At 39.2% G+C, this 19,845-nt stretch overlaps 1 protein-coding gene across 14 annotated transcripts in view; it reads left to right on the forward strand.

Annotated features, from left to right (window-relative positions):
- The window catches only part of RHOT1 (ras homolog family member T1), a 94,215-nt gene that overhangs the window by 28,209 nt on the left and 46,161 nt on the right, over positions 1–19,845 (forward strand). For 12 of the 14 annotated variants that reach the window (XR_015148229.1, XM_086360237.1, XM_086360231.1 and 9 more), the window contains 2 exons: positions 17,073–17,131; positions 19,762–19,843. Coding sequence is in view for 13 of the 14 variants with exons in the window: in XM_086360237.1 (XP_086216363.1) it covers positions 17,073–17,131; positions 19,762–19,843 (141 nt within the window). In the remaining variant the exon portion in view is untranslated. Of the gene's footprint in view, positions 1–12,459; positions 12,587–17,072; positions 17,132–19,761; positions 19,844–19,845 lie in introns of those variants that run through there. The other 2 variants (XM_086360234.1, XM_086360235.1) reach the window with 1 other exon arrangement.

The following is a 19,845-nucleotide window of genomic DNA, read 5'->3' on the forward strand; positions in this document are numbered from 1 at the left end:
TTTGGAGATTTAATATATCTTGATAGCTGCTTAGCCTAAATGTAAATGCTAGATAAACAGTGTGACCAAGACTTTTATTTTTTGGGCCCACTGTGCAGCATGTGGGATCTTAGTTCTCTGATCAGGGATCAAACTCATGCTCCCTGCATTGGAAGCATGGTGTCTTAGCCACTGGACCACCAGGGAAGTCCCAGGACTGTTTTAATACTGGTCCGATACACAGATTTATCAGAAATAATAATTCTGTTGTATTTTTAAGATGGTTCAGTTCAGTCGCTCAGTTGTGTCTGACTCTGCGACCCCATGGACTGCAGCACGCCAGGCTTCCCTGTCCATCACCAACTCCCTGAGCTTGCTCAAACTCATGTCCATTGAGTGAGTGATTCCATCCAGCCATCTCATCCTCTGTTGTCCCCTTGTCCTCCTGCCTTCAGTCTTTCCCAGCATCAGGGTCTTTTCCAATGAGTCAGTTCTTCGCATCAGGTGCCCAAAGTATTGTACTTAAGATGGTTAACTAAGGGAAATAGGAAAAGAAAAGAAAAAGGAACATTGTCTCTCTTGTTATTGTTTCTCTATCACTTGAGTACGTTTTATTGCTGTCAGTGTCAGTTCCTGCACCACACAGCAGCAATGTCATTCACTGAGGCTCCCAAATACTTGTGAGTGGTTTCAGCAGTCTGTTGGCTTAACCTGTACTGTACTCTAGAGGTGAAATGGATCTTTTCTTGGCCCATCCAGAATTTGGATTCTGAGCCAACAAGGTTTTAACACTAACTAGTTGCTTAATGCCTATTGACTGCTTAGATCAGAAAACCTAGGCTGTCTATAAATATTAAAGTGTTTATTTGCAAAGAAAGCCAAAGTATTTTTAAGTATCTTCTTTACCTTAATTATTGAGCATATTGAATACTATTCAGGCCAAATTAAAAGTCAAATACCATTCTTTAAACAGCCTTTAAAACTAAGCAACCACACAAAGCTTAGTTTTTCAGGTTATAACTTTTCATAATCAATTTCATTGGCCAGAATTTGCATTTAGCTAGATTTGCATTAGTATGCTTGACAAATGTCCTTGTTATAGTATGAGGAATGAGCCTTATTAACCTTTTATCCAAAACATGTATCTACATTAAAAGTACACAGGGTAGTCTTAGTTTTAGTGGCCTTGTTTTAAATTAAACTGAGATATATTGGTCTTCTGGTCAAATTAATTAAGAAAGGGGAACTGTTGTCCTCTTTTTAAATAAATCTGGTAGCTCTTTTTTGTCTAACTGCTTAGTTTATCATCAAAACCTCTGCCAAACTAGCTCAAGCTTTGGTTGGCTCTGGCCTAGGCTTTTGTAACATCTCCTTAACTGGTGTCCCTGCTTCTAATTTCGTCCATTCTCCATGTAGCAGACAAGAGTCATCTTTAAAAAATATCTCAGATCCTGTTACCCAGGTTAAAAATTCTCTGATGATTTCTACTTTCACTTAGAATAAAAGCCATTACACTTTTTAAAGCAGGCCTAACGAAGTCTTTCACAAGCTGGCCCTTGCTTTGCTCTTGTACTACTCTCTCCTGTAGTTTGCTTTCTCTGCAGGAAGGCTCTGACCCAGGCGTTATCCCTCCTCCCTTGCATACGTGTTCACTTTTTGTTGTTGCTGTTGTTGCTTGGGCTGGAAGGTAAGCTTCATAAAGACCGTGGATTTGTGTTGTTTATTGCCATTTCCCCGGGGCCTAGAATAGGCCTGGCACAAAGTAGGCACTCAAATAGTTGTTGAAAGAATGATAGAGTTCAAGCTAGTTTATTTAGACTCTGTTTCCTAAACCACTCCTCTTAGTCATAAAAATGTGATCATTCTCCTTTCTTAAAATCAAACCTGCTGTGGTTATTGTTAGGATTTGAAGGGGCGCATTCATCCAGTCTCTTGTTCCATGTTCTTAGCCTTATTTTGTTGGGGGAGATTCCTGTGTTCTGGCAATGCCATGTCTAGTTCATGTCTTGGCTGCCAGGAATTGTAGTCCTTGCCAAAAGAGGTCAGCTTCTCCTTGAACCAGCAGAGGCCATTTAGAGGTTTGAAGTAGTTAGAGAAAGATTCTTTAGGTATAAGAGTCAAAGAGACTTCAGGAATAAGCTAGTATTTATTTTAGAGAAAGACTTTCAGCGATCCTTTTTAAAACCACATTGCTCTCCATTCTGTTCATTGTTAGAATGACATTTACAGATTAAACTGCTCCAGTTTTAATTATACTGTGTCTGGGTGATAGATACTCAATGCAGTATGGTGCCTACTATCATCTGGGTGATTGGCCACAGAAAGTCCAGTCTGCTAGGTTGGTGCAAATGTAATTGGGGTTTCGGACAGTGAATTTTAAATCATTATAGCTAGGCTCAACCACATCTTTATTAATCAAAATAGGAACCATTACAATCAACACATTTTTGCCAATGAGAAATAAGTTGATTTATTCCTGAAGCATAAAAATCCAGGCTTTGGGATTCAGCAAAGTCTTGGAAAGCATTTTCTGCCTCCTGCTGGTTGTGAAAGTGTTTTCCCTGCAAAAAAAGTTGTCAAGATGCTTGAAAAAGAGGTAGTAGTTTGGCGAGAGGTCAGGTGAATATGGTGGATAAGGCAAAGCTTCGTAGCCCAGTTCGTTCAACTTTTAAATACAGTATTGGTTGTGCGACGTGCAGTCAGGTGTTGTCAGGAAGAATTGGGCCCTTTCAGTTGACCGGTGCTAGCTGCAGGTGCTGCAGTTTTCGGTGCGTCTCATTGGTTTGCTGAGCGTCCTTCTCCATTGTAATGGTTTTGCGGGGATCCAGAAAGCTATCGTGGATCAGATGGGCAGCTGACCACCAAACAGTGACCATGACCTTTTTCTGATGCAACTTTGGCTTTGTGGAGTGCTTTGGAGCTGCTTCTTGGTCCAGCCACTGAGCTGGTCATTGCAGGTTGTTATATACAATCCACTTTTTGTTGCATGTCACAATCTGATTAAGAAATGGTTTGTTGTTGTGTAGAATAAGAGAAGACAACACTTCAAAATGACAATTTTTTTGATTTGTGGTCAGCTCATGGGATACCCACTTACTGAGTTTTTTCGCCTTTCCAATTTGCCTCAAATGCGGAATGACCATAGATCGGTCCATGTTGAGTTCTTCAGCAGCTTCTCATGTAGTCATAAAAGGATCAGCTTCGTGATATTCTCAATTGGTTGTCAACTTCTGATGGCTGGCCACTGCGCTCATCTTCAAGGCTCTCATTTCTGTTGCAAATTTCCTTGAACCACCACTGCGCTGTATGTTCGTTAGCAGCTTCTGGGCCAAATGTGTTGATGTTGTGAGTTGTCTCCACTGTTTTACGACCCATTTTGAACTTGAATAAGAAAATCGCTTTTTGTCTAACATCATTTCCCTAGTCTAAAATAAATATAAAATAAACAGCAAGTAATTGGTCATTAGCAAAAACTCATAAAGCGAGAAATGTGCATTAAAATGGTGTATAACATAACCACGTTTAAGAATATATTCCAGTATCAAATGGCAGAATTCTACAGTGCAAAACCGCAATTACTTTTGCACCAACCTAATACATAGTCTGTTTTGTTTATATAGAGTCTCTTCTATATCCTCCTTATGCATGTACTGAGACTTGTTTTCTGCTGTCTTTTCTGCTCTTCTGGCGCCAGTTGGGCACTAGTGTTGGTGGAGTTTGAAGGAGAGGGATAGACCACGGCATTTGTCCTTCTGCAGCTGACATTGTCTGCATATATGGTCAATGAAATTTTCTTTTGGAACAGTGCTCAGCTATTTCCCCAAATGCTAAAGTTTTGCAGTTTAAATTACAACTTCATCCGTCACTTTCCTCCTCCCTTTTTATTCTAATTACAATAATTTAGGAAGAGCCAACAAGGCTTCTTAATAAAGAAGCAGATAAAAATGAGTAGATCCCTTTGCTACTTGAAGCATGGGGTGTTTGTTATCAAGAAGAATTTCCCAAAATGGCTGGTAGGATGGTAATTGGAACCAGAGAATGTTATTTCCGCTTCATGAATATTAAGAATTTGCTGTCATTTAGAACTGGATGTTCAAAAGCTTTGATGAAAAGACAAAGAAATTTTTAGCCTGGATAAATCTAGATAATTTACTCTATAGTGATGAATTATGCTTCCCATGGATGACCTACTTAGAAGCATGGAGTTTCAGACTGAACTGTAGCATGTTGTCTTGAACTGAATCAGAAGGCCTTCTGTCCTTGGGAATAATTGTGGCCATACTTGTAATTTTCGTAGATCACTTTAATATTTGTCAGGCAAAATAGAGGAAGTAGAGACCATCAGATGGCTGGCTAACAAAGGATAATTTTTTGTCCTCCATATCAATACTTATATTGTATATAATTATTAAATTTAATTCTAGTTATTGTTATAAACCTGTACTATATAACATTTATAATATATATTGTATTTATATTAAATTTTAATTGATACAATAACTAGAGAAGAGCTTGGGATATTGTTCCTTTATGGAAATAATTTTTATTTTTTGGAGTAGTTAAAACTACATAGTGCTTATACTCATCTGACATTGTCATAGGGACTTTGTGTTTTTTTGGCCTTGACCAGGGATTGAACCGGCACGCTTAGCAGTGAAAGCATGGAGTCCTAACCACTGGACCCCCCAGGGAATTCCCATAAGGGACTTTTTTGATCATAGGCTTGTTTAAATAGCTTTAAATTTCTAATAATCTAAAATATTTTTCCTTATCTTCAAGGCATTCATTTATTTCTCAATTAAAATTAGCTTGAAAGTGACCTATTTTAACTTTAAACCTGCTGCTTTATTATTTCTTTGATCGTCTCACTCAAGGTTAGGTGGGTAGACCTTAAGAGAAGCAAAACAACCCTAGTTTAGCTTATCCAAAGCATTTTGAAACTAAATCATATCTGTGTAACCCTTCATTAGTTAAAGCAGCTATTATCTCACTGCTCCTCCAAATGGAAACCCAAAACGATACTAGTGAAAACATGCCTGCTTATTTGCTTCCCAGTTCACTGTACGCTCTCTCTCACTCTTGCTGTTATTTCGAACTTGTTTTAAAAAAGGAAACCACTCTTGGATTTTTATGTGAAAGAGATTCATGTTCTTTGATTTTTTTTTTTAAAGGTCTTTTATTAGACAATTACTTCAGAAACTAGATAGGGTTGTTTTACTCTAGTGAGTGCTACGCTGCCTCGGATTCCTCAACGGATGAGGCAGAATACGGGTGAGAAAACAGAATATCACATCTGAAAGAGAGTATCGGTACAAATTTATTCCTACTTTTTGGTGCCAGAAATTTATTCCTACTCGTTGGTACCGCACTCCTAAGTCTGTATGATCAAGCATAAGTTAAGTTTTTAAATTGTTGCTGTCTTTCCAAGGCCTCCTCTCCCCAAAGCTGTTTCCTTTCCTGCCTCTGAGGCCTGCCCTGTTGGAACAGACATGGTGGCAGGTCTGTGCTTTTGCAGGAGTCGCTGCAGAGAGCCGGAACTGCCCTGAAGAGCTGAGCTGTGAAAAATTCTGATTTTCTTCAAAATAGTGATCTTTCTCTTCTGAAAATATCACGGGAGATACAAAGGGTCCTCGGGGAAAGCAGAAAGGGACTATGATTAAAAAAGCGTTGTTCTAAGAAGAGCAGTAAGAGTGGATGCACTTTAAAGGTTATGGTTGAGGGGAACTTTAAGGTAACATGGAGCACCTGATGAAGACCTGCATTTTGCTAAGGGAACCTGAGTGATGGTGATTAAGGAGAAATAAGCCCTTAGCTGTTTTAGAAACTACTAGGCATTTTGATATTGTTAATTGACATAATTTTGAACATTTTGTTTAACATTTTGAGTTGAGGATTCAAGGGTAGGTTTCTTCTGAAACTGGTGAGGGCCTTAGAATGGTAGGATACAAATAAAATTTTTTAAAGATAATGAGTTGGCCAAAAAAGTTCATTTGGGTTTTTCTCTACAATCTTCTGGGAAAATCCAAATGAACTTTTTTGGCCAACCCAATAATTCTAATAAGGGGATTATGAGAAGAATCAAGACATTAAAGTAGGCAGACTTCTTAAGACCCAAGAGTGAGACTTGTTTTCGTGACCAAGGAAAGTATCTGAGTTATTGAGGATCTGATTCATTTTTTTTCCCATTCCTAACATAGTAGATCAAGGATAACATTATAGACCTGTACAGCTGACCTTTGAACAGTGCGGGTTGTAACTGCACAGATCCACTTATCTGAGGATCTTTTTCAATAGTAAATACTGGTTGAATCCAGGGATGAGGATACAGAAGAATTGCTGATGCAGAAGGTTGACTCTAAGTTATACTAGGGTTTTCAGCTGTGCATGTGTCAGCATCCCTTACCCCCGGTTGTTCAAGGGTCAGCTGTCTGTGATACCCAGGAGAGTTCTTCAGAGTGGAAGAGTTTCTGGGGACCTCTGTGCTGGCGGTAGTTGTTGGGTTTAGGAGACCAGGGAAAAAGCAGGCATCTCCCTTGGGGCCAGAGAGGGCCCGCAGTTCAAAGGTCACAGGTATTGTATAGGCATTGGATCTTCTAAAAGGTTTGGTAAATATCTGGAATAAGAAGAGGGTGGCTTGGCTCATTTTAAGATAACCTTTTGTTGTCGTTTAGTCGCTAAGTTGTGTCCAGTTGACCTTTGAACAATACAGGGGTTAGGGGCACTGACCATCTCTGCAGTTGAAAATCTGCATGTAACCAGCCCTCTGTTTACAGCCCTCTGTGTTCCTCTGAGTCTGTGATTCCACATCGCAAATCTGCAGATTGTGTAGTACTATGGTATTTGCTATTGAAAAGAAGTCTGTCAAGGTAGACCCGCACAGTCCATACCTGTGTTGTTCAAGGGTCAGCTTGAGTTTACCTCCATTGTGAATAATCATGTGGAATTAGGTTGGAGACTATACATGTGGAGATGAGTACTAACTTGAGCTGGCTGAAGGTTTGGAGTTGCTGGAACCCTAAACAAGGTCGTGATGAAAGGAGTCGTTTAAGTTATGAAATGCTGAATGTAAGTCATCAAGTACTAGAAATTCTTGGACCCCATATTGGCTCCATGAGTCCCTCTGTGTTCTTACAGATAGATGAATGTTTTTGTCAGATCACAGTCCCGTACACAGTTAAAACAGATAACAGATGCGATCTGGGGATCTGACTCCCATTTTGAGGATACTGCAGGACAAGTTACCATTAATGTAACGTGCACTTTTGTCTGTTATAGGCCTGTTTTCTAGCTGTGCTACATGCTGGTTTAGATAAATCATAAAATATAAACATTAATAGCATCTAATCCATTTTTTTTTTTTTTTAAACTGATGGGAAAATGGTGGCCCAGAGAAAGTCAGTGACAACTCAGGGCCGGTTCCAAAATCTTGCTCCAGTGCTTGCTTAACTCCTTTAATTCAAACTCCTCCTCAATACAACTACTACTGTTTTGTGTATTTAATGAGTGCCTGGTATTGTCCCAAACGTTATGCATCTGTCGTCTTATTTAATCCTTTTACCACTTCTGTAAAGCTGTTCAGTATTATATTTTATAGATGAACGAAGTGAGGCTTCGTGGCTCGCCTGAGGAAACACAGCTTATAAGTGCTGACACCGAGATTGCAGTCCAGTTCTGTCTCATTCCAAAGCCTATATTCTTTTTTTTTTTTTTTTTTGGTGAAATGTTTGTATAAAATGTAAAAAGATTCATCTAACAAATACTCATTACCTGGCTTAATAAATAAAACATTACCAATCAGTTGAAGCTCCCTCCTCATTGTATTTCCCTCCCTTTCCCGCAAAGGTAACCAACCACTTTCTTGAAATTCAAATATGTGCTCTTAGCCGCTATGCTCCATTTTACTAAGTGCATTTGCTAGGAGCTACAGATTGACCACTGAGCAAGGAAAATGTGTTCCCTGCCCTTGTGGAGTTTCCTGTGGGTGATAGCAAAATACTTTTTTCTTAGTCTTTCTGGAGATATTCATTAGCTGGTGGGACACATCAGGTTTTTGCCAAGGAGGTCTAGGAGATCCTTCAGGAGACCATGGGTGATGTGCTGGAAGGTTGCTTAGATGTCTTTACTGATTTTTTTTTTTTTTCCTTCTAGGGAGCTTCTTTTATGAGCTTTTTGATTTCCTGCTACATTTAGAGAGACTTCTGGGAGGAGAAAATATTCACTTTTCTTCCTGCTCTTCCTTATCTCCCCTTCCCTTTTTAAAACAGAATGATTGAACATAGCACTCGATCCATACTTATTTTATGGCAGTTTTATCTGTTGTTTTATACATTTTCCATATTATTCCCCAGAGTATCTAAGGCTAAACTTTCTTAGAAGACAACTAGGTAAATACTTACCAAATAAACTGGTTAGGAGCCTGCAGAAGAAAGATGGGTCATTAGAAGCATAATACTCTGTTCTTCTAGTGTCTTTCCTAGTTTGGTTCGGGCAGGGCACAGCTATGTCTGAGTGGAACTTGTACTCTTGGATAGAAATTCTGTTATCAGTGTTTCTCAGTTTTTTGAGCCATCCTTTCTTTTTAGAAATGCAAAACCATCATGCTGTCTACATTCTGACAATTTTCTGAAACTACCTGGGTGTCCTACAGCTGAATTCAATTTTGACACTAACTACCCTGGATTAGCCTCGGATCCTACAAATTAAGGGGCAAGATCCCCAACAAGATCCACCTTTACTTTTTAGTTTCTATATGCCAGTGGGGTCTCCAGACTATCCACACTTCTTTCTGGCTGACTACAATTAGGGGCTTCCCACAACCCCTTGGGCTCAGTAATTCACTAGAATGACTCACAGAACTCAGGAGAGTGCAGTGCTTAAGATTACACAGATGAACAGCCAGAAGGTCCGGAAGGGTCCTGAGCTCAGGACCTGCTGTTCCTGTGGAGTCAGGGTGCACCACCTTTATGGCCCATCAGTGTGTTCACCAGCCAGGAAGATGCCCAGAGCTTTGATATGTCCAGAGTTTTCATATAGGGCTTCATTAGGTAGCCCCTTCATTGAACTCAGTCTCTAGCACCCCACCCCCACTTCCCCAGAGGTTTTGAGGTGGGGCTAAAGGTTCCAACCCCCTCATCACATGGTGGTTTTTTCTGGCAGCTGACCCCTATGCTGAAAGCTGTCTAGGCCCTCCCTTCCCCTTTAATAAGTCACCGCATTAGGATAACTTGAAGCATGGTTGAAAGATACTATAACAAAGGACACTGGTTTCACTCAGGAAATTCCAAGGGATTTTGAAGCTGTTCCAGGAACTAGGCATAAAGACCAGATGTATTCTTTATTGTATCACATCCTCCTTTGCTAATTGTGATTTTGGGATTTTGCTGGTGGGCCAGTGGTTAAGAACCACCTGCCAATGCAGGAGACACGGGTTCGATCCCTAGTCTGGGAAGATCCCACACGTTGTGGGGCAGCTAAGCCCACGCAACCACAGTTACTGAGCCCGTGCTCTGGAACCTGGGAGCCACAACTGCCGAAGCCCTAGAGCCTGCGCTCCACAACAGGAGAAGCCACTGCAAAGAAGTCCACACAGCGCAACTGGAGAAAGCCCACGTGCAGCAGTGAAGACCCAGTGCAGCCAAAAATAAATGGATAAAAAATAGTTATAGTTTCAACGTGAATTATTGTTTTTACTAAAAATGAGTTGAGCAAAGTAACTTTGGAATTGTTTTTGATTGCCTCAGCAGTTTCCTATTCACAGCTCTTCGGTCATTCTTAAGAAAAGCTGTGAATGGGGGAGTTCCAGGAGCTCCCAAGGGTAGGCCTGATTTCCAAAAGAGCAGTGCTGAAGCTACAGCAATACCATTGTGTTTGGGGCAAGGTGAGATCAAGTTATGTACCTCAGTCTAGTTGATGTGCTACAGGTTCTTCTCTCCTTTTCAGTGTAAAATTAGAAAATTCCATTCAGTGTTTTCAAATATCTGGTTATTGTGTTAATGCAGACTCATAGATGTTAAGTGTATATTAGTACTTTCTGTTCATAACAGTCTGTGAAATGGCTTAGGAGTAGTTCAGAGGAGGAGGGAGAAGGCTTCAATAGCCCCCGGATGTCATATCCCACAAATTGTGAGGTAGAATTTGAGGCGTCCTTCAATTCAGTTTAGTTGCTCAGTCATGTCGGACTCTGCGACCCCATGGACTGCAGCACGCCAGGCCTCCCTGTCCATCACCAACTCCCAGAGTTCACCCAAACTCATGTCCATCGAGTCGGTGATGCCATCCAACCGTCTCATCCTCTGTCGTCCCCTTCTCCTCCCGCCTTCGATCTTTCCCAGCATTAGGGTCTTTTCAAATGAGTCAGCTCTTAGCATCAGGTGGCCAAAGTATTGGAGTTTCAGCTTTAGCATCAGTCCTTCCAATGAACACTCAGGACTGATCTCCTTTAGGATGGACTGGTTGGACCTCCTTGCAGTCCAGGGGACTCTCAAAAGTCTTCTCTAACACCGCAGTTTAAAAGCATCGATTCTTCGGCGCTCAGCTTTCTTTATAGTCCAACTTTCACATCATACATGACCACAGGAAAAACCATAGCCTTGACTTCTGTTGGCAAAGTAACGTCTCTGCTTTTTAATATGCCGTCTGGGTTGGTCATAACTTTCCTTCCAAGGAGTAAGTGTCTTTTAATTTCATGGCTACAGTCACTATCTGCAGGATTTTGGAGCCCCCAAAAATAAAGTCTGCCACTGTTTCCCCATCTATTTGCCATGAAGTGATGGGACCGGATGCCATGATCTTAGTTTTCTGAATGTTGAGCTTTAAGCCAACTTTTTCACTCTCCTCTTTGACTTTCATCAAGAGGCTGTTTAGTTCTTCTTCACTTTCTGCCATAAGGGTGTCATCTACATATCTGAAGTTATTGATATTTCTCCTGGCAATCTTGATTCCTGCTTGTGCTTCCTCCCGCCTAGTATTTCTCATGATGAACTCTGCATATAAGTTAAATAAGCAGGGTGACGATATACAGCCTTGACGTATTCCTTTTCCTATTTGGAACCAGTCTGTTGTTCCATGTCCAGTTCTAATGGTTGCTTCCTGTACTGCATACAGGTTTCTCAAGAGGCAGGTCAGGTGGTCTGGTATTCCCATCTCTTTCAGAATTTTCCACAGTTTCTTGTGATCCACACAGTCAAAGGCTTTGGCATAGTCAATAAAGCAGAAATAGATGTTTTTCTGCAACTCTCTTGCTTTTTCGATGATCCAGCGGATGTTGGCAATTTGATCTCTGGTTCCTCTGCCTTTTCTAAAACCAGCTTGAACAACTGGAAGTTCATGGTTCATGTATTGCTGAAGTCTGGCTTGGAGAATTTTGAGCATTACTTTACTAGTGTGTGAGATGAGTGCAATTGTGCAGTAGTTTGAGCATTCTTTGGCATTGCCTTTCTTTGGGATTGGAATAAAAACTGACCTTTTCCAGTCTTGTGGCCTCTGCTGAGTTTTCCAAATTTTCTGGCATATTGAGTGCAGCACTTTAACAGCATCATCTTTCAGGATTTGAAATAGCTCCACTGGAATTCCATCACCTCCACTAGCTTTGTTCGTAGTGATGCTTTCTAAGGCCCACTTGACTTCACATTCCAGGATGTCTGGCTCTAGGTCAGTGATCACACCATCGTGATTATCTGTGTCGTGAAGATCTTTTTTGTACAGTTCTTCTGTGTATTCTTGCCACCTCTTCTTACTATCTTCTGCTTCTTTTAGGTCCATACCATTTCTGTCCTTTATCGAGCCCATCTTTGCATGAAATGTTCCCTTGGTATCTCTAATTTTCTTGAAGAGATCTCTAGTGTTTCCCATTCTGTTGTTTTCCTCTATTTCTTTGCACTGATCGCTGAGGAAGGCTTTCTTATCTCTCCTTGCTATTCTTTGGAACTCTGCATTCAGATGCTTATATCTTTCCTTTTCTCCTTTACTTTTCGCTTCTCTTCTTTTCACAGCCATTTTGCTTTTTTGCATTTCTTTTCAATGGGGATGGTCTTGATCCCTGTCTCCTGTACAATGTCATGAACCTCAGTCCATAGTTCATCAGGCACTCTATCAGATCTAGTCCCTTAAATCTATTTCTCACTTCCACTGTATAATCATAAGGGATTTGATTTGCCCCAACCAGTAATGCTGAAGAAGCTGAAGTTGAACGGTTCTATGAAGACCTACAAGACCTTTTAGAACTAACACCCAAAAAAGATGTCCTTTTCATTATAGGGGACTGGAATGCAAAAGTAGGAAGTCAAGAAACAGCTGGAGTAACAGGCAGATTTGGCCTTGGAATATGGAATGAAGCAGGGCAAAGGCTAATAGAGTTTTGCCAAGAAAATGCACTGGTCATAGCAAACACCCTCTTCCAACAACGCAAGGGAAGACTCTACACATGGACATCACCAGATGGTCAACACCGAAATCAGATTGATTATATTCTTTGCAGCCAAAGATGGAGAAGCTCTATACAGTCAACAAAAACAAGACCAGGAGCTGACTGTGGTTCAGATCATGAACTCCTTATTGCCAAATTCAGACTTAAATTGAAGAAAGTAGGGAAAACAACTAGACCATTCAGGTATGACCTAAATCAAATCCCACCATAGTTTGGCCTCAGGTAAATAGCAGGGAGGGAACACTGCTCCACCCATCAACAGAAAATTGGATTAAAGATTTACTGAGCATGGCTCCACCCATCAGAACAAGACCCAGTTTCTCCCTCAGTAGGTCTCTCCCATCAGGAAGCTTCCATAAGCCTCTTATCCTTCTCCATCAGAGGGCAGACAGACTGAAAACCACAATCACAGAAGACTAACCAGTCTAATCACATCAACCACAGCCTTGTCTAACTCAATGAAACTATGAGCCATGCTGTGTGGGGCCACCCTAGACGGACGGGTCACGGTGGAGAGTTCTCACAAAACGTGGTGCACTGGAGAAGGGAATGGCAAACCACTTCAGTATTCTTGCCTTGAGAACCCCATGAACAGTATGAAAAGGCAAAAAGATAGGGCACTGAAAGATGAACTCCCCAGATCGATAGTTGCCCAATATGCTACTGGAGGTCAATGGAGAGGCTCCAGAAAGAATGAAGAGACAGAGCTGTCCTTTAGAGATGTAAATGTTTGGAAAAGTAGACCAGAGAAGGGGGAAGGTATTTTTAGATGAAGAAAACCACGTGAGGGAGGCCAGGATTCATCATGGCTTGTTTGGGCTTACACAGAACAGAATGGCCTTATTGGAGTAAATCGTGTATGAGGACTAGCAGGAAAGATAGATGATCGGGGGTTAAATTATGTGTGATTTTCAAAGGCCAGTGGAATAGAGACACTTTGATGAGGTAGGTAATTGAGAGTCGGGATGGCTTTTGATCAGGTGAGTTAGGAAATGTAAAGAATGTGCAAGAAAGATGGCCTGCATGTGTATTACTGATATATTAATGAGAGGAGAGACTGGAGAAGGGGGTAGAAAGTTGTGAACTAGGAAGTGTTTTGGTAAAAGTGCTATATTTAGGGGAACCTGGGAACAGAGAGGAAAGAATGAGTATTAAAAATGTCAGAGGAAGTTTGACAGAACTTGAATGATCAGTACAAAGGGTTAGGCAAAGATGGTTATGCTTTTTTTTTTTTGAGCTTTTTATCCTGATGTGTAGAAAGAGTGTTCCTTATTGGTGAAAAATATCATAAATCCATTGGAATATAATCTCCAAGAATATAAAAGTAGGGAAAACGTAATGCCTTGATCAGTAGTATCCCCTGACTTGGAATAATGTCTCGAGTGTAGAAGTGCTCAAGAAATACAAAGAAGGGATGCAGGAATGCATTTAACATGTTAAAATTGAAGTAAATTTCAGTTGCCATCTGTAAATTTAGAATGTGACCGTTTTTACCACCAAAGTGACTTTTGTTTTTTAAGAAGGAAAGTTAAAACCTTTATTTATTGAGAGACAGTGATAGGTCAGGTGCTCTGCCTAAGCACTTTCACATATATGATGTTTAATTCTTACTGGAACCTTGAAGAGACGGTATTATTATCTCCCCGAAAGTGTTGACTTTTTCTAGTCCCCCAAATTATACATATTTATAAAATCATATTGTACATGGTGAAGATGATACGTATCTGAGACTTGCCTCAAAATAATTCATGGGAAAGGACGAGAGAATATGGAAAGGAGATGAGGTTGGGTGATGGGTTCACACACTGGATCACACTGTTGTCACTAATTCTGAAATGTTTCCATTTTTTAATAATAAAAAAAGGAAAGAAAAAAATCATATTGTTCATGGTGATATATACTGGCCTAACTGCCATTTTTTTAAATGAAACAATTTAAGCCTCCAGATAATGACCATAATGAATTATAAGCCACAGAATAATACAATAATCCATGAGGCCACACTCATAAGAAACAGAAGGGAAAGTTTTTTCTTACAGGAGAATGTAAAGTAATATAGGAGAATAGATAGAAATAAAAAATCACCATCTAGCAGCCATGATAGCAATACTTGTTTTAGGCAAGAAGCTTGAATGGCTGCTAAACCTAATAGCCAAAAGTTTGATGAGAACCAGAAAATTTACAAAGTCTCAAAGTACCTCCTCATAAGATATTTTTTAATTAGAAAAAAATAACTTTACTGGAGAAACCTAGCACCACCTCCTCCAAGTGATGACAGCGAACGTCACAGCAGTGGGATAAATTGACATTATCTCCTTTTTGCTCTGGCACTCTGAGAAGGACACAACACTTCTCTCATATTCTGCCAAAAAAGCAGAGCCTGAAATTAATCGTGGGATAACATCATACAGACCCAGTTGAGAGAGATATTACAGAATAAATGACTTGTAGTCTTCAGAAATGTGAAGGTCATGAAAGACAAAGATGGAGGAAAGCTTCCAGATTAAAGGAGGCTAAAGAGATATGACAACCAAATGGAACATTTGATTCTGGACAGAAAAGATTTTTCTTTTCTATAATGGATAATAGTGAGACATGAATAAGGTTTATAGATTATGTAATAGCACTCTTTGGGGTGTTAATTTCCTGATCTTGACATAACTTGATTTAACTGTGGTTATGTAAGAGAATGATACTGTTTCTAGGAAATACATACTAGAATGCTTCAGGGTAAAGGGGCATCATGTTTGTGATTTACTCTCAAATGTTTTTTTAAAAATTATATATATATATAATATATATATATAGAGAGAGAGAGAATAATAATGTAAGTATGGTTAAATTCTAACGTGGGGAATTTGGTTAAAGTATAGACTTGAGTCCTTTGAATTATTTTTGCAATTTTTCTGTACATCTGGAATTTTCTAAAAATAAAAGAGCCAGAGCTGCTGGATTAGTCACCAGTGGATCAGTGAATTATTTTAATTAACTTACGTAGTATTTGTGTATGTGATGCTCGCTGACTTTTGGGACCATCATGCATTTTCTGTATTACTAACGTGTTAAAATGGGTTATTCTCCTAGGTCTGTAACTAGTCTTCTAGTGAGACCATGAGCAAATCATTGTGGCTGGGTCCCAGGCTCTTCATCTGAAATTTTTGTGGGGAGCTGGATAAGTTGACTTCAGTACCTGGCTCCTAGCAGTTCTCTGATGATGGGCTCCAGATTCTCTGACTCAGGGAAATGTTACCTTATTGTCAGACCCTTGAAGAAGGCCCAAGCCTTCTCACACGTGTAAATTGAAAGGATTGAAGAGTCAGAGCCAGAGGATGCCGGTTAAACATCTGGGCTGCCTTCTATCAGCTGTAGCCGCTTGTTTGCAGCTCGCCCTCTGAGTTGTTTTGACCAGTACTCTCCCTTCCAGCCAGTCATTATTTTTCCACAGACTTGACTTGTAGTTTTAGTCACACTTTCTTTTAGTCACTTATTTAGCAAAGCAATGTGACTTTCCTTGACTTTAACATTTTCCAGCTCTTTTATATTTAGACTTTTGAAAACTATAGGTTGCTATCACAGCAGAGATCAACAGGCAGGTGGACTGTTTTCCTCTAGAATCACAAAAGGATTTTAGTTGATAAGCATTTGAAAGTCTAATAATAGTAAGATCAGAAAATGATGGGAATGCAAGTTAAGTTTCAGAAAGAAAATTAAGAATTTAAGTTTGTACATTAAAAAAACTGCTAGGTTAGAAAATGTAACAGGAAAGTTTCTTTGCTCTTACTAACCCTTTAAGAAGAAATAGACACTCTGATCTTCTATTGGTAAGCATGTAGATTATTCTTTTTTGGCAGTAATATAACAGTGTCTATTAAAAACAAGAAGATCATGTGTGCTAACTTGAGCTCCACTTCTAGGAACTTATCCTGTAGAGATTAACATTGCAGCACTGTTCATCATTAGGAGATTACATTAATAAATTATGACACATCACACACTGGCTTCTTATACACTTACCAAAAAACAATGTAGGAAGCTTTTAAATGTTAATATAAAATGCATTTATTATTACTGCTTTTAAAAATTGTGATAAAATAGATAAAAAACATAACATTTTTTACCTTTAGTAAATATTCTGTTCAAGGACAGTAAATATGTTTGCAATGTTGTATAACCATCACCACTTTCTACATTTAAAACTCCTTCTTCATTACCAACAAACACTCTGTATTTATTAAATAATAACTTTCTCTTCCCTCTTCTGGGAGATTTTTAAAGATTGTCGTGGAATACTGCCCCAATACATACTTAAGTGATAAAAATTGTAAAATAGTATAAATACTCTGATTCTACTGTGGTAAATTTTTATAATATGTTAATACAAGTGTGGGAAGATCTGGGAGACTACATATATTAAACAGTTTATGGGGGATACTATGGGAGATTTTTACATTTATAGTATATATATTTTAGTAATTTTTTTGTTTTAAATGGTGAACCTGTGTAACTTTTCTAAGCAGAAAAAAAAAAGATGTACTAAAAATTAGTAATTAGATGGCTCTGATCCTCTGATTTTAGGTAACAAATAACAGTACTTTGCTGTGTGGTTGCTAAATTTGAGCTTTCTAGAATCTGAATACTTTATTAAAGTAATCTTTTTTTCTTTTTACAGCTAGAGTTGGGAAGACATCACTGATTATGTCTCTAGTCAGTGAAGAATTTCCAGAAGAGGTAGGCATTGTGATTTCTTTCCTACATTTAAATTTTTATCAAAATTGAGTTAAATGAAATACATTTTAGGGTTTTTTTTGGTATGTGTTTCCTTTCTGATAGTTAATGACTTTTAGAAAGGCTCATGTTAGTTTTTACAAGACATCTCTGAAATATAGGAGAAAGAGCCAAACCAGCTCTGAGTTCACATAAGGCCTTTGTGTTTCTTTCTTTTGACCTTAGCTAGGACATTTGTCTGGAGAAGGAAATGGCAACCCACTCCTGTGTTCTTGCCTGGAGAATCCCAGGGACGGGGGAGCCTGGTGGCCTGCAGTCTATGGGGTCGCACAGAGTCGGACACGACTGAAGCGACTTAGCAACAGCAGCAGCAGGACATTTGTCATCTCTCTGCCTTAGTTGTTGCATCTGTAAAAAGGGAGCTGAAAGGGATATTCAGTTCAGTTCAGTTGCTCAGTCATGTCCGACTCTTTGCGACCCCATGAATCGCAGCACGCCAGGCCTCCCTGTCCATCACCAACTCCTGCAGTTTACTCAAACTCATGTCCATCAAGTCGGTGATGCCATCCAGACATCTCATCCTCTGTCATCCCCTTCTCCTCCTGCCTCCAATCCCTCCCAGCATGAGTCTTTTCCAATGAGTCAACTCTTCACATGAGGTGACCAAAGAATTGGAGTTTCAGCTTTAGCATCAGTCCTTCCAAAGAAATCCCAGGACTGATCTCCTTTAGAATGGACTGGTTGGATCTCCTTAGGGATCATCTAAGTTGTGTAATTCTTTCTTAAAAATAAAATGTTTTTATAAACCCCAAATATAGAACAGATGAGTATTCCTTTAGTTGAAGTAAGGATGAAATGTCTGGCTCCCCACCTGCCTTCTGTCTGACTCTCCCCAGTCTTTGAGACATCATTAGAGCCACTAGGATTCTGATACACATGTTTGAAAATCTCAAATATTATCTACCTACATCATTTTACAAATAAAAAATCTAATTCATTCCACCTTTGCCTACCTCGAAGAATAGTTGTGGGTCTCAAATGAGATAAACTTGCTAAAATACCACCAAAAGCATGGTGGCTTTGTTATTGCTGGCAGTGTACTTATTTACATGTTGGAAGATCCAGTATGGTGAACAGTTGCCTAAAGCGTTATGTAAAGCTATTGTTATGAGGAATGGGATCAATGCAAATGAGATAAAGATTATTTCTTTTTATTTTCTTTCTTCATATAATAGGTATTACTAGCACCATGGTTTGCATTTATCATTTATTTACTCATGTTTAATTAGGAATACCTGTACAATTTCATTGTTCAGAGAGCAATTTAATGTATTATATAGTAGTTATTTCAGTAATTACAATTGTCATGTGACCATTGTTTCTTTCACTTTTTTTCTCTTAAATAAGATAGTTAAATAAATCATAATTTGTAAAGTGGAGTATATTTTCATATGTGGTTTGTGAAATCAGCAACATTAATTATGATCACTTAGAGTATAGTACCTAAAAGTTTTTTGTGATATTTTAACTTAGTTTAGAATTGTTATTTTATCATAGTCCTTTTGGGTGTGGATAAGGAGTTTTTTTAAATAATGGAGTTATTCTGCTTAAGGTTTATATAGCAAAACAGTTATCTTCTAGAAGAGATAATTTTGATAATTTATTAATTTATTTGAAGATTTCTTTTTTTTTTTTGTCTGTGCTGAGTGGCATGCAGAATCTTAGCTCCCTGACCAGGGATGAAACCCGTACCTCCTGCATTGGGAGTGCAGAATCTTTTTTTTATTTTTGGTTCATTAACTTTATTGGACAGTCAGCTGTTAGTTCTCATTCACATCAAGTGTCTAGATTTTTGAAAGTTGTGACAGGCACGTAGGTAGCCCAAGTGTAGAGCTTGTTTAGTGAGTCTCATCTTAATTTCGTTTTCTGGACAGCTGCATACCAGTATGGGACATTTCCTTATTGCTTTGGCCCAGACAGCTCTGTTGAGCCTTGTCAGTGTGAACATCTGGGGTTCCCATCTCCTTCATGGCCAATTTCTGGCTTTCTTGGAGTGCCTGAGGGGCACACTTCTTGAAACCCACTCCATGGATGCACTTGTGAATGTTGATAGTGTATTCTCCTGGTCACCACCTCACTGGTGGTGGATCAGCCCTTCTTCTAGCTGTCTTTCTTTGTGTGGGTGCCATCCTGCTGGATCGTAGTTGGAAAGGACAGAAGCACGGAATCTTAACCACTGAACCGCCAGGGCAGTCCCTTGAGGATAGGTCTTCACTTGCAGAATATCTTAAGCGTTCAACAAATAGAATGAAAACTACATTTTAGAAATCTAATTTTGAAACACTAAATTAATTTAAGTATTGTTTTGGGAGCTGAAGTGTCCTTAATATGTCCTGTGCCCACACAGGTATAAATGTGCTTTTATTTTATTTTTTTAGTGTTTTATCATATAGCTTTAGTATGTATTTGCATCTATGGTAAAGCACAAAAATAAACATTTAAAATTATAATAAATACCTGTAAAGGTAAGCGTGGGTGAAAGGGCTAATTATACATGAATTTACATAATCTAAAAAGTTTGATTTCTGATATTCAAAGGTTTTTCCTTCTTTTATATTTGTTTGCAAATGAAGGTTCCTCCCCGGGCAGAAGAAATCACCATTCCAGCTGATGTTACCCCTGAGAGAGTTCCCACGCACATTGTAGATTACTCAGGT

This window comes from Bos grunniens, chromosome 19 (genome assembly GCF_055505025.1).
Source record: "Bos grunniens cultivar Pamir isolate PY7600 chromosome 19, Bosgru_T2T1.0, whole genome shotgun sequence".
NCBI lineage: Eukaryota > Metazoa > Chordata > Mammalia > Artiodactyla > Bovidae > Bos > Bos grunniens.